This window comes from Populus alba, chromosome 3 (assembly GCF_005239225.2).
Source record: "Populus alba chromosome 3, ASM523922v2, whole genome shotgun sequence".
NCBI classification, from domain to species: Eukaryota; Viridiplantae; Streptophyta; class Magnoliopsida; order Malpighiales; family Salicaceae; genus Populus; species Populus alba.
The window spans coordinates 5,284,156-5,306,542 of NC_133286.1; the positions used below are offsets into that span (position 1 = coordinate 5,284,156).

Genomic DNA, 22,387 nt, shown 5'->3' on the forward strand with positions numbered 1-22,387 from the left:
ACAGGAGCCTTACTCTAGTCGTTCAAAACTCAAGTATGCCAGAAAAGAAAAAAGAAAAAAAAAAAAAATAACTGGAGCGCAGTTTGGAAGCCTACAGTAATAGTATTTTCAGGGTTGGTTGTGGGTGTTTGGCTCATTGTACATGTACCAACCAAAAATAAGTAGGTTGGTTGATAAAAGCATTAGTATGTTTTGTTTAGGGAGTGAAGTGATGAATCAAAAGCCTACAGATTATTATGATCCAATCTCTATAGAAAATAATTGTTGATTAGGGAATGTTGTTCTTTGAATAAAATAAAGGCTGAATTGGGAGCATGAACAAAGGAAAAAATAACTCAAATTGTACTAGAGTGGGGGTGAATACTAAAGACAGAAACTGATAAAGCTCAGAACATCAGAAGAGCATAGGAACAGAGGACAATGAGAATGAAGAAGCAAGTTTAACGTGGAGAACTCGGATACCAACAACATGAAGAGGCTAACTTCACAGGGCATGAATGAGGTACGGAGTCCGAAATGTAGCACTTATGCACACGGCTAGTGAGTAAGACACATGATTAGAATCCTTCAGTTTCAGGGAAGGCATAGACAAATTCCATCCATAGGATGCAAGACTATGAAACAAGAAGAATCTGTCAGAAAAAAGGGAGTGACTTACATGCTTACATGATATTTATCATCTATTAGAAGACAGTTGAAACCTTGTCTCTTACCAGTGCGAGGAAGCTCGTAAAGAAGCAAGAAATGGATAGGTGCCATGAACTAAAAAGAGATTGTAGGCCATTGAACGCATATAAAACAGGGTTACTGATTGCCCTTACCCAAGAAGAGAGCTACAACAAATTGGAGTTAAATAGATATTTTAGACAAACTCAATGTAACAGTGGTAGAGAATAGATCAAATGCAAGGCTTAAGACTTGTGGCAAAGGGATATGCATCAACTAGTATTGTGACATGACTTACACAAAGGTATAATTGCTTCTAGTGTGGACATGCTAGAATTAGATATCATACGTTTGATAATTATACTCTCCTAGTTCTATCAAGAAGGATTATAGAGCATCTTTCAACTGGTGATTGGAGTGAAAAGTGCAATATTCTCCTGGCCATGCGTTAAAAACCACGGTGCAGTCAGGAAGTGTGTTGTCCAACAACCCAAGGGTTTAACTTTGTCCACAAAGGCTTCGGAAAAGTGTTACTGTAGCACACCTTGTTCACTAAACTAGAAGAAGGAGGAAAGTTGTTAATTGTCAGTCTGGATTTTAATGATTTGATCTCACTAGAAAATGACAAGAACATGTGTGATAGAGTTCAAGAAGTTCATGATGCTGGAATTTAACATGTCTGACTTGGGAAAAATGAAGTATTTTTGGGAATTGAGGTTGCTATAAAAATTCTGAAAGGTATGCTTAAAGAAATCTTAAAATGATTTGGCATGACAGAAGCAACTCAGTGAAGAATCCTATAGTTCCAAAGCTATAAATTGTCAAAGGATGAGGAGGAACCAAGATTTGATGCCAAGTATGTTTAAGTAGGTGGTTTGGCCAATCTCATGTACTTAACTGCAACCAGACCTGGTTTAATGAATAATGGCGTGAGTCTTATTAGCAGGTTTCATATCCATGCCCAACAGAGCAACCACTAGTTTAGCAGCCAAAAAGGTTACTTAGATATCTGATCTACTGGGAACGGATGAACATGGGCATCTTCTACAAGAAAGGAGGTTGTAAGTAGCTCATAGCCTACTCAGATAGCGATTTTGCTGGAGATATAGATGATTGCAAAGAGTACCACAAGATGTGGTTGTTTATACTCCAGCTTCTGGGGGGGAGCAGTATCAATGGTCTTCCAAGAAACAGCCTGTTTTAGTTTTATCATACAACCGTAAGCTGAGTACATCGTTGCTACCTCATGTGCCTATTATTATGTGTTTGGCTAAGAAGAGTTTTGGTAGCAGCTTGAGTTGTTGATGCAGAAGGATATGCACTATAATTTTGTGCTATAACAGTTCCAGCATTAAACTTTTCAAGAATCCTGTTATTCACTTGGCAGAAGCAAAGCATAATTGATATCAAGTTTCATTTCCCCTTCATGAAATGGTAAAAGAGTAATGTGGTTAGCTTGAGTCACTATAAAACTCAAAACCATGATTTATAAAATATAGCTGACTTATGACATCAAACACCCCTCAATAGAGTGTTCTTAAAGCTTTAGAGATTGCTAGGATTATTGTGAAATTCTAAATATAAACTGAATACAGTTTAAGGGAGGGAGGAATGATTAGGAATTAAACAGTTTAAGTGCTACAGTTTGTTGGTATCTATCAAATGTAAAAATATCTTGCAAACTGTAGAGCAGTTTCTCATTGAGGATATCTATCGAATGTTTTGTTATATAAGGGTAAAAACAGTTTGTTTGAAAATAATTAGCACTATCTAGGTGTGCAACAATGCCACTGTCTAGTCCAAATTTTCTTAACACTATAAAAGGATATTTAATTGGTTCTGTTTGGGAACGCGGGTTGAAACCAGTTCCCAAAATTATTATTTTTTTTTTGACTTAAAATTTATATACGGTTTTGTATGTTTTGGATATTTTGATGTGCTGATGGTATCAAAATATGATTTTTTATAAAATAAAAAAAAATAATAAAAAAAAAATCATTGGCATTGGCAATTTCTCCATGAAAAGTTATTTTCGTTAAAAAGCTAACTGCTACCACACTGTGTCAAACCTACCAGCAATACTCATAAACAAATTAGGTTAAATTTATTATAAAGCACGTGACTCACTGATATACCCCCGAAAATAAAACCAAAAACAACAATCATAAAAAGAAAAGCGAAAAGAAAATAGTAAAGAAAAAAGAGCGTGTTCAAGACTTTCAAATAATCCTAATGTTAAAGATGAAAAAAAATTCAAAAAATATAATGTTCGAATAAGCACAACACACGAGAAGTCAACTTGGGCCTAACTTAATAATCCCACAACTCGCGATATGTAAGGTTTAAGGCACATGCATAAATGTACTCGAATGAAATTGAAAAAGAAATATATATTTCTCTTCCATAAAAAATCAAGGAAAAAAAAGAAACTTAGACTTAATTACTAAAATAAAACACTTAACAAATAAAAATATCAAAGTTTAAATAAAAAAAAACTTAGTAGGGAAATGGAAGCTAATTTATGATAACTTTACCATCTCGCACTCAAGATAACCCATCATGCGTTGACACGTACATTTGATTGCTTTTTTCTAAATAATATTAATTAATAAACATACACTCAAACCAAGGTGCAATAATATAAATGGAAAATGATAAAAACATAAAAAAATAATCAAAAAAATAAGGTCAACTTTAGACCATTTAATTTAACTAAATGTAATCCGTGTATACGAGCTAGAGATAATCCCACCAACAATTAAAGAATAAGCCAAAAAACAAATTCAGAAAGTCTACAAGGCCAATAATTCAATGTCAAATGATGAAAAAAACCAATTTAAAAAAAAGAGACCCTAAAAAATAGATCAAACTTAAACCAGGTTTCATCATCAAAAACTTTGGTAGACTAAGTTTATGAGATTGAAATTATCTCTATAAAATAGTAAACATTAAAAAACCACTAAGAAAAGTTTTCAAACCATAAAATAATTAATATTAAAACAATAAGGACTAAACAATGCACAAAAATAATTGAAAGAGACTAATTAGGGGACTAAACTAAAAAAACAAAATAAATGAAGAAAATGATAAAAAAAAAAAGCAATAAAAAATGAGGACAAAAATTGGAAACCAAAATAAAATTAAATTAAACTTTTCAAGGACAAAATAAAAAAAGAAATAGCAATAAAAAAACAAGGATTAGATTGTATAAATCTAATGAGATTAAAATGATGAGGAACAAAATTAAAAAACAAAACAAACGTAAAGAAGCATCAAATAAAAAAAATAGAAATAAAAAAAATAAGGACTAAACTCAAAATAAATACAAATCGAAGGACACAATTGAATTTGACAAAAGCTCTGCACGTATACAAGGTCTTAGGAAAGAGAAAAGAAGGAGAGAGGAAAAAGATGAATCAATCGCAAAACCGCAGCTCAAATGAACAAAATGTGCCGCCGTAAAAGATGCAATGCCCACCTTTTCGCATCGGGTTTCTTGAGTAGGAAATCAATCTTTTTGCCACCGTACATGCTCCCACTTTACAATTAAATATCGCAAGGGCAATATGACGCACCTACGCGTGTTTTGGCATGCGCAAACTTATTTTATTGATATATTAATATTATAATAGATAACAATTACTAAAAACCCTAAGGGCATGCAAATATTATGAAAAAAATAATATGCAAATACAAAAAATACCCTCCAACAACCTTTTAATTTTTAAAGTCAAAAAGGAAAAAACATGAATTTATACTATACATAATAATGTGTAAAAACAAAACAACCCCTCTTTTAAAATGCCTAATATTATTATAAGATTTTGAAGTGGCTAAACGTTATTTAACTATACAAAATAAATATGTAAAGATGTAAAAGCCCCGGATTAAAACCAATTTTTTTTGAGCTCCCAAAAGCAATAAAAATATTCTTTACTATATATAAAAATATACAAACCGAAAAACTTTACCCACAATCAATTCTCAAATTAACATTTAAATTTCATGAAAAAATTACAATTTTATCCTTGTGCTGCCGACAATTATTAAAAGCAATAAAAGAGTAAAACTATCGATTACACGTGCTTGAATCTGATTCTCTCAAATACCCTTTTAGTTTTTCGTTGATACGTTAAGTTATTTCAATAGCAATAAAGAGTAAAACTATCATTACAATGTTTGTGGTCTTGGATATATGTTGTGAAAGTGAAACCGAAACCACAAAGCAAAAACAGCCCCCGAATCACTGGATGACAATGTTGTGTCTTAAAGCCGCACGTTCACGCACCACCAAGCCATTTTTCCTTCCCCCTCGTCTCAGAACGCACCAGCTCAAAGCCCTTCTTCCTCTCCTTCAAGCCTTACTCTGCATCATCCAAATCCCAGATCAAAATGTCATCATCCACTCCACCCCAGACAGTAGAACACATAGTCCTCTTCAAAGTCAAAGAGAAACACTGACCCCACTAAATCACACACCATGAATTAATTCCCTCAACCGTCTGCTCTCACTCGACTCCGTACTCCACCTAACGCCGGTTGCCCTCTACCGCACCAAAATCCTCACTATCCCCTTCACTCAACATGCTCCACAGCCGTTACTCCCTCTAAAGAAACCTCTCCGCTTATGCTGTTCACCCTAGCCATGTCAGCGTGGTTTAAAGAATCGGTTCAGCCAATCTGTGACGACGTCATGGCCGTCCGATTTGGGTAACTGATGATCTCAACGGTTTGGTGGCTTTCATTGGTCCCACCTCCTGGTGTCAGCGATTAGGTTTGTTCATTCTTAAAACTAAAAGAGGGTTTAGGGGAATGAAGTGAAAGATGAGATACTGGGGTCAATTAAGGGGATTAAGGAAATATGGTGGGATTCATCAAATATAGCTGCGGTGAGAATTTTCTCAACTAGAGCCAAGGGTTATTCGATGGCGTCGCTAGCTGTTTTTCCAGGATTGAGTGAATTGGATTCCAAGGAAGAGCTGTGAATTTGGAGAAAGCCAAGTTCAGAGATATCTGCAGAGCCTTATTGTTCTTGATTATGTTGTTGCAGCCGTCTACCTCTACTCTTTAAAGATTTTTTTTTTTTTTTTTTCAAGCCCCTTTGGTTCCTCTTTGAGATAGAAAATATGAGACAAATACAGAAGGGAAGTTAAATGCATTTGGTTGCCGAGACAAAGGACAGTTGTGGAGTGAACTTATCTCTTTTCTGTTCCGAGACCCTATCTCAGGTATTTGGATTGTTTATGTTCTGCTTGCTTTTGCTGATCATTTAGTATCGATAATTTTAAACTTGATAACCAATGTATTAAGAAGTGTTAAAATGGCTAGTAGTTGAGTTGGTTTGTTATTGTCATCCTCTTTCTGAATCCTTACAAAGTAGTGAGATGAGATTGTGATGTTTAAGTAGTAGCTTTATTTAAGCTCTGGTGGTGTAGGATTCGATCTGCTAATGCCTAGCAAAATGTTAACTTTTTTAAAATCAATAAAAAGAAAACGAAACAACATTCTTTTTCGCCCATTTTGGGTTTCCTTTAGCAAATAAAAACTATAGGTTTTGATCAACTGTCTGAGAAAAAAAAAAAACTGTGTGATTGTTACTTCATTGGTGGAAAATGTCTTTCTTGTTTTCTTCGATCAATTTTCTTTCGGTGAAGAAACCTGGCTCTTTAGGCTGCGGCAGTGCCCCATCTCCTTCCAACATATGGAACCCACTCTTGACATGCTCAGCCTATTTAAAACTTCAGAAGATGGCAGGATTTTACTATTTAATTCATCAATCAACTCTAAAGCTCCGCCTTCCTTATTGAGCTTTCATCTCTGAAATTTGAAATCATTTGTTTTTTTATTGAAACAGTTCTTAAAAAATTGGAACCCTTGTTTAATGCTAATTTTGAAAACACCTAGATTTTATTGAGAAGACACCATCCAAATGGCATACTTTGGTGACATATAACCGCTACATATCATCGAACCAATTTCATTTTCTTTTCCTATGCAAAGAGAAGGGGGGGGGAAATAAGAACTCTTACTATGTTCCTGCGGAAAAAATAAGAACTCTTACTATGTTCCTACTACTCTTCTGGTATTTGCTTCTGTTTCATTTTCTGCAAAACTTTTGGCCATGCCAAAGTCTGAGATTGTTTGATTCATCTCCTTATCTCGTAAAATGGTGCTAAGATCTCTATGAATAATTAGTAGTCTAGAGTCTTTGATGGAGATAAAAGGCATTCCCCTTAAAACCCCATTGATGATGTGAAACTCCTAGGCCAATCCAGCAACTTGCTTTGCACTTGGTCTGCCCATTATATACATAATCTGCAGATTAATTCATATGGCTGCTAATTTTACATACAAGTGTGTCTGATTGTAACTTGAAAGAAAAAAGAAGTCCAGTTTAACCTGGTTCTTGTGTGTGTACTCAAACTATATAGACGTAGTAAACCCTGAAACCTATATGAACCGATATATATTTGCCAGTTAGTCTTTGATTAGTAGGGTTTGAGATGAAACAGAGGTTCCAATGCATTCTTTCTAGCATATCATATGTATGAAGCAACTAAAATGAAATTATCTTGAAAAACCATACGGTGAATATATTAAAGATTCAAAGATTCTAACCAAATATGTAGAAGCCTAGACTTTTGTTGGGCATGTATTCGTAGATCAAAATCTTCTCTTCTAGCTCTATGCAATATCCCAGAAGCTTTACAAGGTTTCGATGTTGTAGCTTCATTCATAAATTCATCCAGCCCTTGTCTGGATTCCTTTGAAAGCCTCTTCATAGCTATGGGTTACACACCTTGATATGTTAATCTTAGTTATCTTATCAAACTCTTGATAAAATTTAATAAAAAAAATCTAATATGAAATACTAAAATTAAAGGGGAAAAAAAGAAAACAAACAAAACAGAGCCTAGTTGTGTCGGGTTAAGCCTGTTACAAAATTGTCACGAATGTGAGCCGGAGACAACAAGTCATCTATGTTTGTTTTAAGAAAATGAAAATAGTGAGCACAACAAGAATTGAACTCGCAACCTTACCACTAACAAAGTTGTTAGAAAACAATTACAAATATATGTTAACTTGATTTACTGTTCATATGATATTTACACCAACCCTTAGTTTTTTTTAGTTGATAGTTATTAATAAGTTAGTATTATTTTAATAATATTAGCTAATTGACTTGTGATACATTGCAAGTCCAATCCTTTTTTATAGCTTTAAAAAAAATATAAAGATGCTAGAAAGCCTAAAAAATATAAGGATAAAATTGAATAAAAAAAATCATTTAAAAAAAAATAGCAAAAAAACTTGATTAAACTAGATTAATTTGTTAAATTAGCTACTTGGATCATAGTTTTGAAACTCAACTCGACTTGGGGCTCGAACTAGGCCAAGTTGAAAAAAAAATAAAAAAATTCATGACCCACTGTGACCCGGCTAACCTAATGGGTTGACCCGGTGACCCGGTTGACCTAGAAAAACTCGGTCAAAAACCCGATTGCAATACTGTTGACTTTTATTTTGTTTTACTAAAATGATGTCGTTTTGAGTTTTTTTTTAATAGAGATTAACCTAGGCGACTTGGTGACTCGGTCAAAACCTAGTGACCCAGTTAAAACCTGGATTCCAGGTTTTAGACTGGACCGGATTTAAAAACTATGACTTGGATTATGGGACTGACATAACTTTATAGAAAAAATGAAGTGTTTTTTTTTTTAAATGAAGTGTGTTGTAACCCATTTTTGGGTCCCCACAAAAAAATAAATATCCAAAAGAGGTTAGAAAAATAACAGGAGGCAGAAGCGCTAAGAAAATGGTTAGAAAATCGGTCAAGGAGGTTGAAAATACAAAGATGAATTTTTTGACAATATATTCTTGAATGATAAGAGCCCCTAGTGATAAGAAAAATTTGATTTTTGAGGAGAAAAGTCCAAATTCGGACGTTTATGGACTTAATTGGATTTTTAATTGAATTTATAGAGGATTTGAGTGCAAGAAAAATTGATTTTTAAGTCAATTTGGGCTTTAATTAGAAGAAATTTAAGTTCTGGGGCCAAAATATATTTTTTAGGATTTTATTGGGTCAGATCAGGGGTTTAATTGCATAAATATTGAAGTTTAATGGCCAATTAGAGGCTTAATTGTGAAAATCCGAAACCAGGGACTAATTTGGAAAAGGCGCAAAGATAGAGGGAGCTGTTTGTAATTGATTCAATGGCCTAATTGAAGAAATTGGAAGTTTTTTGATCAATTGATGGCTAAATTGCATAAATCAGAGGCCAAGGATCAAAGTGGAAAACGCGGCCAACTATGGGGGCGGGAACTGAAATTGGCAGGGACGCAATTGAAATGAACAAAAAGTAATTGGGGGCTGATTTGAACTTTGGCGCGTTTCTGGCGCCACATTTCAATGAAACGGCGTGTTTTCTCCAAAACAACGTCGTTTCATACATAAAAAAAAAAAAAAAAAGGAGAATGGCCAAACGGTGCCGTTTTTGAACGGCACTGTTCACCTTTCTTCTTCCCCCGAACATACAGCAGAAAAGGGGGAAAAAGAATGGTTTGTTTAAAAGAGTTGTCCCCTTCGTGCCTCATGCCCGACCACCAGCCCGAAGCGCACCACGTCTTGGGCCACCGACCGAAGATATTGGCCGACCACCCGCCGCGCTGCCAAAACCGAGGGAGGCGCGCCTTGACAGCGGCGCCTGTCGACCGACCGACCAGCCGCCCGCGAAACCCGCTCCCAAGCGCACTAAAAATGGTCCCAACACCCTTTCTCTCCCATAAATAGAGAAAAAAAACTGAAGGCAGAGGGGTTGAAAAAAAAACTGAAGAGAGAGAGAGGGAACGAAGGAGAGAAGTTAGAGAGAGGCGAACAAAAAAAGGAGAGAGGAAGAAAGGAACATCAAAACCAACTAAAAACGAAAGGAAAAAGGAACTGAAAACAAAGGAAAGGGAGGGAGCGGAGAGAGCGTACCGAACCACTTGGAACAGCAGCGCCGCCGCTTGGAGCCACCGGCCTCCACCGCAGCGCCATCAGCGAGGACGTCCGACCAGCAGCACCGCCTCCGCCGCACCAGGTATGGTTCCTCCCCCCTGAGTTTTTTTTCAAACTGCATGAGGTTTGCCTCCTGTATGCAGAATCGTTCTGCATGCAGGAGGTGGGGAGGGGAAAAATAATCCCCCCCGTTCAGCCTTCATTGCTGGGCCAGACTGATGCTGGCTTATTAATTTTCTTCTGCTCTGGGCCAGACGATTTCTGGCCCAGAAATATTTGTGATGGGCCAGAATGGTTCTGGCCCAACCCGTTTTCTTCTGGGCTGAGTCCGACCCAGTTAGTTGGGCCGGCCCAGCCCACTCAATATATTATATATTATAATATATATGTGTGCATATTATATGTATAAAAATAAAAAAAATATATTTTTTGAAAAAAATCTTTTGAAAAATATTGTTGATTTTTCCTGCATTTTTATTTAAGGTGGATTAATATTGGGTTGTATTTTTATACCGTAAGGATACAAACCCAGTATTAAAATACCCGGTTTTCGTCAAAACGTTAAAGATTTTCAAAATAAAAAAAATGTTTTTGCTTTCAAAAAATTCCAAAAGTCCTTAAAAATATTGTTGATTTTTCCTGCATTTTTTATTTAAGGTGGATTAATATTGGGTTGTATTTTTTATACCGTAAAGATACAAACCCAGTATTAAAATACCTGATTTTTGTCAAAGCAAAAAAAATAATATTTTCCAAAAAAATTGTTTTTGTTTTAAAATACGGCCTAGTCTCTCCAATATATATATATAAAATATTTATAACATCATGTTTTCACACAACAAAAGGAAATTTCAAAAGAATATATGTATTATCATGTATTTTGGCTTTAATAACCAGTTTATTCAAGCCATGAGAACTAGGCCAATATTTTAAAAATTCTAAAAAAATCTTTTTGGTGCTATTAGTAGTATTTGGGATTACGAATTTATACGTAAAACGTATTCCTAAATATTATTAATAAAGTTTTGGTATAGACATTAGAACGGTTAGGATTTTACCCGATAAGATAAAGACCTTCTTACTGAGGATTTTTCTTGAACCATAGACAGACCAACAACTAGAAGTCCAATAACACCTTAGTTTTCATCAGACAATAAAACAATGCAGCTTACCTTAGGTAGAGCGTATTTAGGGTGCTATTACCTTCCCTTTACGCAACCAGTCCCCGTACCCGATCTCTGAGACCAGTTAGGGTTCCTAGTGACCAAAATACTAGGTGGCGACTTCAAAGAACCAAATCAGTAAAACAAAAAATCGCCAGTCAAACTCGCAATTAGATTTTTTTTAGGGTGCGACAGAATGGCGACTCCGCTGGGGAACGTTGTAGACTAAGCTTTGTTTTTGTCTGATTTTGTTTGTGTTTTCGTGTGTTTATTGTTAATATGCCTTTCCTTTTATTTGCGTATTTGTTTTTTATTTTACGCGTTACTATTCATGCATTGTATAAAATTGTTTCATGCATCACTTGCATTTATTTTGAGAAGCACACACAAGCTTTAAGTTAAGTGGGAATTAGCGATTTACCCTAAAACTATTGGTCAGGGTTTAAATGCGTGAAACACCCAACTCATATCTGAGTGCCTGCTTGGTAATGGTGGGCATATGTGTCTTAACTGTTCCTTGCAACACCCCCATACTGTCTTTACGAAGAACGTCACTTGGCAGATATGAGACCCTTCAAGACCAGATAGAAAAACTACCCACTCTCACTTAATAAATAGCGCTTGTCCTTAGGTTATGTATCTTACTTTCATTTGCATCACGATTAATAATGTTAAATTCATCAGATCAGGTTTTGAGCTGAAATCATGACTAAATACCTCTCTTTTCAAGAATTTGGACAAGAGTCTGAGTTGGCTCAGATCACCGAAGGAAAATGCCCAAGAATCGATGCTAGTGGGTTACCATGCATTACCAAGGTAAATCACATGGTAAACGACTTAGGGAAGTTATTGTCTATCATGGAATATGTTGACGAGACTCGGTTTGAAAGGCGATATGGGAGAATTGCACAAATAATGAGGTTGCCTGTACAAGCAGCGGCGATCAAAGCCCTTCTGAATTTTTGGGATCCCAGTTATCGGTGTTTTACCTTTGGAAACATTGATATGACACCAACCTTGGAAGAATATGAGAGAATCTTGGATTTTCCAAATGACAGCCATAGAATCTACCACCGACGCAGATTTGAGGACACAGCTTCGGAGGTAGTCAGTTTATTAGGTTTAGGAAAGATCAGTCAGTGTAGAGTCGCCGAAGGGGGTTTTAAATGGAAGGTCATTGAAGCCCGAATGAAGAAAAATGCCGAAGAAGGCAAGTTGGGAGATGAACGATATAGGTTGGTGGCTTTCGCCATTTTTGGACTAGTGTTGTTCCCTTCTGAAACGGGGGTCATCAGTTTAGAAGCAACAAGTGTCTTCGTCGAATATGAGCATGATCAGATCAATCCTTCCTCAGCCATCTTGGGGGAAACCATGTTATCTCTCAATCACTGCCGAACGCATGGAAAAGGAGCTATGAGATGCTACATCCCTTTGTTGTATTTATGGATTATCAGTCATATCGAAGCACCAAGAGACATCTTCAACAACTTTTGGTGGTTTGACTTGCGACCGTTAAAGATTACCATAGATGAGACTTGGAAGAATTGGGATGAGAAGACATGGAGAGATAAGTATGCAGCATTGCCAAGGAGCAACTTCAAGTGGAAAGCGTCGTGGATGAACAACGTTATTTGCACAATGAGCTGTGGAAGCAAGATATGGGTTCCTTTGATTGGTGTAACCGGTTACATCAGCTATGCGCCCGCCCTCGTAACAAGGCAGTTAGACGGAATGCAATATACACCAAGAACTTTGGGTTTAGCTGATTTCATCGGTTTATTCAAGCACCAACCATTCATCGAAGAAATGGAGTTTATCCGACAGGATTGGGAAAGACCCTTGAAGGTGAAAAGGGAAGAAGGAAGCAGTTTTGAAACCTCATTCAGCCAGAATTATACAGTTTGGAGGAATGAAGATTTTTCTGAAATGAAGGGTCTCTCTACACAAGAACAGTCGGAAGCAATGATAGAACCATTGAAAAGAAAAAGAATGGATGATGAGGAAGATCTAAGAAAGCAGCTAGAGTAGTGTAGAATAGATCTCAGCAAAAGTAAGGGGCAGCAACAACTATTAGAGAATCAGCTAGAGGAAGAAAATACAATGAGGGTTTTCTTGAATCAGCGGATAGAAAAACAAGAGAAGCAGTTAATGTCTCTAAAGGAATGGCAGAAAAGGGCTGAGGTAGCTGAAGAGATAACAACGGGGGTCCAGGCTGAGTTAAGAAATTGAATAGCTGATTATGATGAGTTGGTCAAGAAGAATGGGATAGCAGAAAAAAAGTTGGCTAAGGTTAAAAGGTCAACAAAAGGCGTGAATGTTAATAAGGAGATGATGGATGCTTTGAAGAAGGGAAAGAACCTCCTTTTAAAGAAAGTAGAAGTTGAAAAGGAGAAGAATCGTCTAACCAAGCTCGACATAGAAGAAGAAAGGAAGATCAGAGCTCAATACATGGTGCAACTGGAGGAAGAGAGAAGTGCGAGAAGGGCCGTTGAGTCTGACATGAGGGATTACTAGAAGAGAGCTGAGTCTTCAAAAGGAAGGATGATGGCTTTACAATCGAAGATCGAGGTACGAGAAGAAGAGTTAACGGAGTTGAGAAGCCACTACTTCGAGATGGAAAAGGAAATGAGTAAGGCTAAGCAAGAGCGTCAAGATTTTGCTGTTCAAATCAATTCCAAAATAGCAGAGCTGGATATCGAAAAGGAAGAGCTAGAGAGGATAAGAGATAAGCTGACACGGTCAGAGGATATGATGCGAGTGTTGGAAAGAAGCAACGAAGCCTTAGGAGCCAGCAACGAAGCAATAATCGAAGATAACACCGTGTTTCATGGGTCACTTTCATTGAGCCATCGTACGCTCTCAATTTTTATTAGGCGGATCATCGAAAGTGACCCATCCAACTTTGATCAATTGCAACACCTTTCTTTTAAAAGCAAAGCAAGCCTCAATGCTATGACCTGCATGACCAGCATGGTATTCACAAGTCACCTCGGTGTTATCTTCTATTATTGCTTCGTTGCTGGCTCCTAAGGCTTCGTTGCTTCTTTCCAACACTCGCACCATATCCTCTGACCGTGTCAGCTTATCTCTTATCCTCTGTAGCTCTTCCTTTTCGATATCAAGCTCTGCTATTTTGGAATTGATTTGAACAGCAAAATCTTGACGCTCTTGCTTAGCCTTACTCATTTCCTCTTCCATCTCGAAGTAGTGGCTTCTCAACTCCGTTAACTCTTCTTCTCGTACCTCGATCTTCGATTTTAAAGCTATCATCCTTCCTTTTGAAGACTCAGCTCTCTTCTGGTAATCCCTCATGTCAGACTCAGCGGCCCTTCTCGCACTTCTCTCTTCCTCTAGTTGCACCATGTATTGAGCTCTGATCTTCCTTTCTTCTTCTATGTCGAGCTTGGTTAGACGATTCTTCTCCTTTTCAACTTCTACTTTCTTTAAAAGGAGGTTCTTTCCCTTCTTCAAAGAATCCATCATCTCCTTATTAACATTCACGCCTTTTGTTGACCTCTTAACCTTAGCCAACTCTTTTTCTGCTATCCCATTCTTCTTGACCAACTCATCATAATCAGCTATTCGATTTCTTAACTCAGTCTGGACCCCCGTTGTTATCTCTTCAGCTACCTCGGCCCTTTTCTGCCATTCCTTTAGAGACATTAATTGCTTCTCTTGTTTTTCTATCCGCTGATTCAAGAAAACCCTCATTGTATTTTCTTCCTCTAGCTGGTTCTCTAAAAGTTGTTGTTGCCCCTTACTTTTGCTGAGATCTATTCTACACTACTCTAGCTGCTTTCTTAGATCTTCCTCATCATCCATTCTTTTTCTTTTCAATGGTTCTATCATTGCTTTCGACTGCTCTTGTGTAGAGAGACCCTTCATTTCAGAAAAATCTTCATTCCTCCAAACTGTATAATTCTGGCTGAATGAGGTTTCAAAACTGCTTCCTTCTTCCCTTTTCACCTTCAAGGGTCTTTCCCAATCCTGTCGGATAAACTCCATTTCTTCGATGAATGGTTGGTGCTTGAATAAACCGATGAAATCAGCTAAACCCAAAGTTCTTGGTGTATATTGCATTCCGTCTAACTGCCTTGTTACGAGGGCGGGCGCATAGCTGATGTAACCGGTTACACCAATCAAAGGAACCCATATCTTGCTTCCACAGCTCATTGTGCAAATAGCGTTGTTCATCCACGACGCTTTCCACTTGAAGTTGCTCCTTGACAATGCTGCATACTTATCTCTCCATGTCTTCTCATCCCAATTCTTCCAAGTCTCATCTATGGTAATCTTTAACGGTCGCAAGTCAAACCACCAAAAGTTGTTGAAGATGTCTCTTGGTGCTTCGATATGACTGATTATCCATAAATACAACAAAGGGATGTAGCATCTCATAGCTCCTTTTCCATGCGTTCGGCAGTGATTGAGAGATAACATGGTTTCCCCCAAGATGGCTGAGGAAGGATTGGTCTGATCATGCTCATATTCGACGAAGACACTTGTTGCTTCTAAACTGATGACCCCCGTTTCAGAAGGGAACAACACTAGTCCAAAAATGGCGAAAGCCACCAACCTATATCGTTCATCTCCCAACTTGCCTTCTTCGGCATTTTTCTTCATTCGGGCTTCAATGACCTTCCATTTAAAACCCCCTTCGGCGACTCTACAATGGCTGATCTTTCCTAAACCTAATAAACTGACTACCTCCGAAGTTGTGTCCTCAAATCTGCGTCGGTGGTAGATTCTATGACTGTCATTTGGAAAATCCAAGATTCTCTCATATTCTTCCAAGGTTGGTGTCATATCGATGTTTCCAAAGGTAAAACACCGATAACTGGGATCCCAAAAATTCAGAAGGGCTTTGATCGCCGCTGCTTGTACAGGCAACCTCATTATTTGTGCAATTCTCCCATATCGCCTTTCAAACCGAGTCTCGTCAACATATTCCATGATAGACAATAACTTCCCTAAGTCGTTTACCATGTGATTTACCTTGGTAATGCATGGTAACCCACTAGCATCGATTCTTGAGCATTTTCCTTCGGTGATCTGAGCCAACTCAGACTCTTGTCCAAATTCTTGAAAAGAGAGGTACTTAGTCATGATTTCAGCTCAAAACCTGATCTGATGAATTTAACATTATTAATCGTGATGCAAATGAAAGTAAGATACATAACCTAAGGACAAGCGCTATTTATTAAGTGAGAGTGGGTAGTTTTTTTATCTGGTCTTGAAGGGTCTCATATCTGCCAAGTGACGTTCTTCGTAAAGACAGTATGGGGGCGTTGCAAGGAACAGTTAAGACACGTATGCCCACCATTACCAAGCAGACACTCAGATATGAGTTGGGTGTTTCACGCATTTAAACCCTGACCAATAGTCTTAGGGTAAATCGCTAATTCCCCACTTAACTTAAGGCTTGTGTGTGCTTCTCAAAATAAAAGCAAGTGATGCATGAAACAATTTTATACAATGCATGTTTCATTGAAATGTGGCGCCAGAAATGCGCCAAAGTTCAAATCAGCCCCCAATTACTTTTTGTTCATTTCAATTGCGTCCCTGCCAATTTCAGTTCCCGCCCCCATAGTTGGCCGCGTTTTCCACTTTGGTCCTTGGCCTCTAATTTATGCAATTTAGCCCTCAATTAATCAAAAAACTTTCAATTTCTTCAATTAGGCCCCTGAATCAATTCCAAACAGCCCCCTCTATCTTTGCGCCTTTTCCAAATTGGTCCCTGGTTTTGGATTTTCACAATTAAACCCCTAAGTGGCCATTAAACTTCAATATTTATGCAATTAAGCCCCTGATTTGACCCAATAAAATCCTAAAAAATATATTTTGCCCCCGGAACTTAAATTTCTTCTAATTAAATCCCAAATTGACTTAAAAATCAATTTTTCTTGCACTCAAATCCTCTATAAATTCAATTAAAAATCCAATTAAGTCCATAAACCTCTGAATTTGAACTTTTCTCCTCAAAAATCAAATTTTCTTATCCACCAGGGCTCTTATCATTCAAGAATATATTGTCAAAAATTCATCTTTGTATTTTTAACCTCCTTGACCGATTTTCTGACCATTTTCTTAGCGCTTCTGCCTCCTGTTATTTTTCTAACCTCTTTGGCTATTTATTTTTTTGTGGGGACCTAAAAATGGGTTACAACAAAGTGTTTTAAAAAAAAATAAGAGAGAAAAATTATTCCACCATAATCTAAAAAAAGATTGATGTATGATTTTTTAAAAACAATTCTTTGATTTTATTTAAATGAAGGTAAGCCCATTTAAAAAGGAGTCAATGCCTGCTCATTTTAATTTTTTTTTTAATTGGATGGACAGAAGACATATTATCCGCCTAACCAATTTTTTTTTTCTTGCGGACGACTCTTAATCTGCAACAACAGGTAACCTATCATCTACATCTTTAGTTTCATGTAGTTCAAAAATTGGGATTGGGACTTTTCAACTTTAAAAATTTATTATTCAACTATTTTTTTTAACTTAGGGACCCGTATAAACCCCTTTAATGTCTTCAAACAACCTAAAACAACCTAGAGACCCTATAAACCCCTTTAATGTCTTCAAACAACCTAAAAATTCTCATGATTAAATCTAATTTCTAAAGTAATTTTAAAGTGAAATAACATCTAAGTTAAACTACTCTCTTTAAATATAATATGTGGATTTCAAAACTGATTTTTTGATGATGATCAGAAACAGTTTATTTATTGACTTTTTTTTCTTTGCAATTGAAATCTCACAAGTCTCTCTTTTATCTTTTTAATCAGAGAATGAAAAAAAAAATGAAATTTTATATCAAAATTGATTATTTAAAATATAAAGGAACCTAAATGTTATTTAAAAAGTAGAAGGATCAAAGTAAATTTTTTCCTTAATTTTTGAACCAACACCTATTTTCTCCATGTTTTTTTCACTTTGATGCTCCAACTTTAAATCCTTCCCTTTATTTACAAATTAACCTAAACTGATAATCAATTTAATTATAAAAGAACCTAATTGAGTAGAAAAGAATTAAATGACTAAAATGAAAAACAAATTTTCTATGAATTATGTGTATATGAACAACGGCATCGGTACAGTGATTCCCCCCACATCTTTTAAGAGTTTTGTAGCTTTTGTTATTTAATTTTATCTATTTTGTTTTTTTAAAAAAAAAAAAAAAGAAAAAAAGGGGTGAGTGCTATGTGTCGAGGACAAATTTGACAGCGGAAAGCGAGGAGCCTTCCATGTTTGAATTTGGAAGCGTATAAAAAACAAAAGGTAAAAAAATAGTCTCCTATGGCTACCAACTAATGTTAGGCCTAATCTATGATTGTTTGGACCTTTTGTGGAATGGAATTATTTGGATTTTGAAAGAGGGCATCCCCTTCGATTCTATGGCCCAAGTCTTCGTAAAAAACATTTTCCCTTAATTTTGAGGGTATAGATTATTTTAAATTAGTTTATATGTCAATGAAAATTAATTTTTATTTTAGAATAATTTTAAAAATATATTCTCCATATTAGTCTAATATATTAATTATTTAAAAGGATCTAATAAATTATCTTGATCTTAAAATTCAAATTTTAAAATTTTAAAAAATATATACAAATTTCTTTCATTATCAAACCAATCAGTTTAGCATATTGTAATTTTTTTCATAATAAACCCTCTCTCAATAATTTTGCCTATATTTTCTTAATGATTGAAATTTGAAAGTGATTTTGTATTATTGATAACATTTGTTTTTCTAATGGAAGGTGACCACCCACGTGGAAAAGGAAGGGATTATTTATATGATGATTATAAGGAATTAAAAGAAGCAAATAAATTGCTGACAAAAAATGAAATCCCAAGCAAAACGACGATGTTTTACCATTCATCACACAGAATCCCAAGTTATTGTTGCATCTGTTTTGGTAGAAGAACATATATTATTATCATTTATAGAATAGTTTTTTACAGGTAATGTTATTACCTAATGTTGACCTTATTTGCTTTTATTTTAATTTTTAAGGGGAGTTAAATTTGGAATTAAAAGATTAGGGAGTAATTTTGATTAAAAGAGTGATTTAACAAATTTTGAAGAAATTAGGGACTATAATGTGTTTTTGTCTTTCTCTTCTAATCTTCGGTTTGAAAATGATCATTATAATATCTTAGTTATTCATTTTTAAATTTGACTTTAAACTCTAATCAAGTTTAAATTTTTTTAAAAATAATGAGTTTATTTTGAGATTTGAATTTTATATTCTCTGAGACTCCTGTATTATAAATATAAATACCAGTATATATAAAATAGGAGGTGGAATCATATTAAATTCTCTATATTGAGGGGGGATCAAAAAATTCTACTTCAAGAGTAGATCAAAAAAACAAAAAACAAAGCAAAAGGTCAGAACTCATACACAGAACCCAAAAATCTTTCATTGATGATCTAGCCAAAACCACTTCCTTTTTTTCTCTCATTTTCTTTCTCTCATCACTTTCTCTTAAAATACAAAAGAAGAAAAAATTATCAACCATCAATCACCTATCATACAAATAGCTACATTGATTCCATCACACCAACGCCAACATATCCATTATAGATTCAACTAGTCCCTTCAATTGCCAGCTAGCCTCACAACAACAATCTCTACCCCTCTCTAAAATCAAAGCTTTCATTAATAGCAAGCCATGTTGCTCTCTCTCTCTCTCTCTCTCTCTCTCTCTCTCATATACCTATAAACCCAAGACAACCATCAACCCCTAAACACTAACACCCATGACAAACACCTTTCTTCACTTAATTGTTTCAGCCGAACCAGCCTTTAAATATAGTCGAGCTATACTAGCAACATGAGTCATACTAGCCCATAACTAGCACTTTGAGCCACACCTCCCGCTCTTCTTATTCTAGCTCATATGCCACCATCCCCCCCGAGATGATAGCAAATATGTGAAGATAGAAGGGGAAAAAATTGATTTTGACGTGATTTTTTTTTTTTTACAAGTAATATTAATTCTCATCGCAAGCACAAACATGAAAAGGAAAGGGGAAGTTACCTAATCTGTTATTATGCGCTTAATCCAGGACTCCAAAGCGTCATTTCATACATCATCGTTTGTGGCGGCGTGTGACAAACACGCACAGTGGGAAACCCACTGTCACTACAACATCTAGTTTCATTTTGACAGTTTCGTCATATTTAGCAACATTGTTGAAGGTTGATTAATTTAGAATTTGAGATTTTTTTTTGCAAATTAATTATGTGTATTTGTTTTGAGTATTTTTCAAGGATTGTAAAAGTGGTTTTGTGAATAGATTAGTAAAAATGGGTGTGTGTGGTGAATGATTTTTGTTTTTTAAAACAAAAAAATTATCGTAAATCATTTTTATTAACCATTTCTAAAATTTTCTTTATGACCAAGTCCTAAAAACCATGAAAAATACATTTGCATTAACTTGTGAGTTCTTAGCATAAAAAAGTACTCAAAAATATTTTTACAAGTTTTAGTATGTTTATAAAATTGTTGTTTTATCATTTTTTGATAAATAATTTTTTTTTGTTTGCATATGCACTTTATAACAAGTTTATAAAATCCATTAGAACTTAACCCAAATAAAATAGCTCATTGGGTCTACATACAAAATATCCAAAACACATCTCTTTGAAAGGATCCAAAGTCCACTTCTGTAATTATTCTGGATCCAATGACCAGTTTAAAACTCAATCCATAAGCGTTCAACGTGAATTCATGACAAGTATTAATCTTGATATTTACTGGTGTCAGAGTCAGAAATATCAACTCTAATATTTATTAATGTCATAGTAAAAAAAATTGATCCTAATATTTATTGATATTAGAGTCATAAATATTATAAATATATCATTGACAATATGGTACAACAACCCATAATAATTTAAAATAAAACTAACAATACAACTTATTTAAAGTAAAATGCTTTAGAAATGATAATATCTTCCATCTAGTTTAGTCGATTTCTTATTATAGAGTCTATGAAGATTAGATAGGATTTTTAGTAATATAAATGATGATTTTTTAAACACGATATTTCCTCTTTAAAAATAAAATGTAAGATATTTTTAATTTTTTTTTTTTTTAAAGTGGACACGACATCAATCACAAGTAACATAAATAATTGTCTTGACATTTTGCTGTTTCCATTGAAACAATAAAGTTTTTGCTGTGCCACGTGGGGTGTTCAAATTTATGAAGGCATGGTTGGTGGAATGGAACCTCGTGTGTTTGATTTTTCGAGAAAAGAAAAACAAGTTGAGGTAGGTATAAGATATTGCCCCATAAGTGGAAGACCTGGAATTACGGTTTAATAATAATAATAAAAAAAAAATCATGGTTGCTCGTGCCTCATGGACGAAAGAGAAGAAATATTTGTCAATATATATATATATATATATATCTTTTGATTGAGCCACTCAAATGATCTTTCAAGCTTTGAAGTCAAGTTCGACTGCCCCACAGAATAAGGGTCATGGTATTCCTTGAAGGAGAACCAAGGGTGGCAAGCTTTTATTACCAAGACATTCTTCAGCCATTTTGAAAGGTAACAATCAAGGTTATTAATTATGTTTTGTTTTGACTGGGATAGCTGAAATAGTTTATACTAATTCAAAAAATAAATCAAAATAGAATAATTTTTATCTCATTTTAAATTTTGATTTATTCTAGATTTTTTAATTAAATTCCATTCAAAATATTTCATTTTTATTGTACATATTCCATGCCGGTCTTGAAATGTTATTAAATCAAATTGAACCTGGTTCAATTTAATTAATTAAACCATTCAAATATAAAAAGCTTTTTTTCATTATTATTTTCAATAACAATTATATTAATAATAATATTGAAAATTATTATTACTATTTTCATTAACAATGATAATAATTTTTTAAAATTAGATTTATCACTAATATATATGATTTATATTTATATTACTTTTTTTCAAGTTTATACTCTGTAGGAATTTGAGCAAAACAAGGAATGCTTTAGATTCTATTAACCTTGATAACATTAACCTACCTTTATATTTAAAATATTTATGTTAAAACATTTTAATTTCATAATATTTTAATATTTTATTTAAGTTGAATTACTTTAAGTTAAAAATCTATTTCATCTTGACTATTTAAAAATATTTTTAAATTTTCAAATTATATTTGTTTGACATTGTATTTGTATTGCATAATTTATAATTAATTTATCTTGAATTTGAATTATGTTTGTTTAATATATATATATATATATATATATATATATATATATATATATATATATATAACCTTAAAATGCCAAGTTAAAATATTATAAAACTAAAATATTTCATTCTAATAGAAAAAATAAAATCCTTATCAAAAATGGAATTGATATCCTTGCTAACAATAGTATTTGAGTTATGAGGGCAACTGTCAGCATCACAAGAGTTTGGTTTCGCAGGCAATTTTGAATCTTTATTGCCTGAAAACCAGGCAAAGCAAGCGAAAGCTACAATTGCAGCGTAAATAAAAGTAAGTATCAATCACGCCATTTCTT

At 34.8% G+C, this 22,387-nt stretch overlaps 1 protein-coding gene and 1 pseudogene across 1 annotated transcript; one reads left to right on the forward strand and one right to left on the reverse strand.

Moving 5' to 3' along the window:
- The first annotated feature begins 4,998 nt into the window (after positions 1-4,998).
- On the forward strand, positions 4,999-9,993 carry LOC118031048 (stress-response A/B barrel domain-containing protein UP3-like; annotated as a pseudogene).
- A 3,696-nt stretch (positions 9,994-13,689) lies between these two features.
- Positions 13,690-14,646, reverse strand: LOC118031055 (uncharacterized). Its single transcript, XM_035035356.2, has one exon. The coding sequence runs from the start codon at positions 14,539-14,541 to the stop codon at positions 13,690-13,692; it is 852 nt and encodes a 283-aa protein (XP_034891247.1). The 5' UTR covers positions 14,542-14,646.
- Positions 14,647-22,387: the final 7,741 nt, after the last annotated feature.

Excerpts from the sequence above, each read along its gene's own strand:
- LOC118031055 (XM_035035356.2), bottom strand. The coding sequence starts at position 14,541 with ATGAGGGTTTTCTTGAATCAGCGGATAGAAAAACAAGAGAAGCAATTA.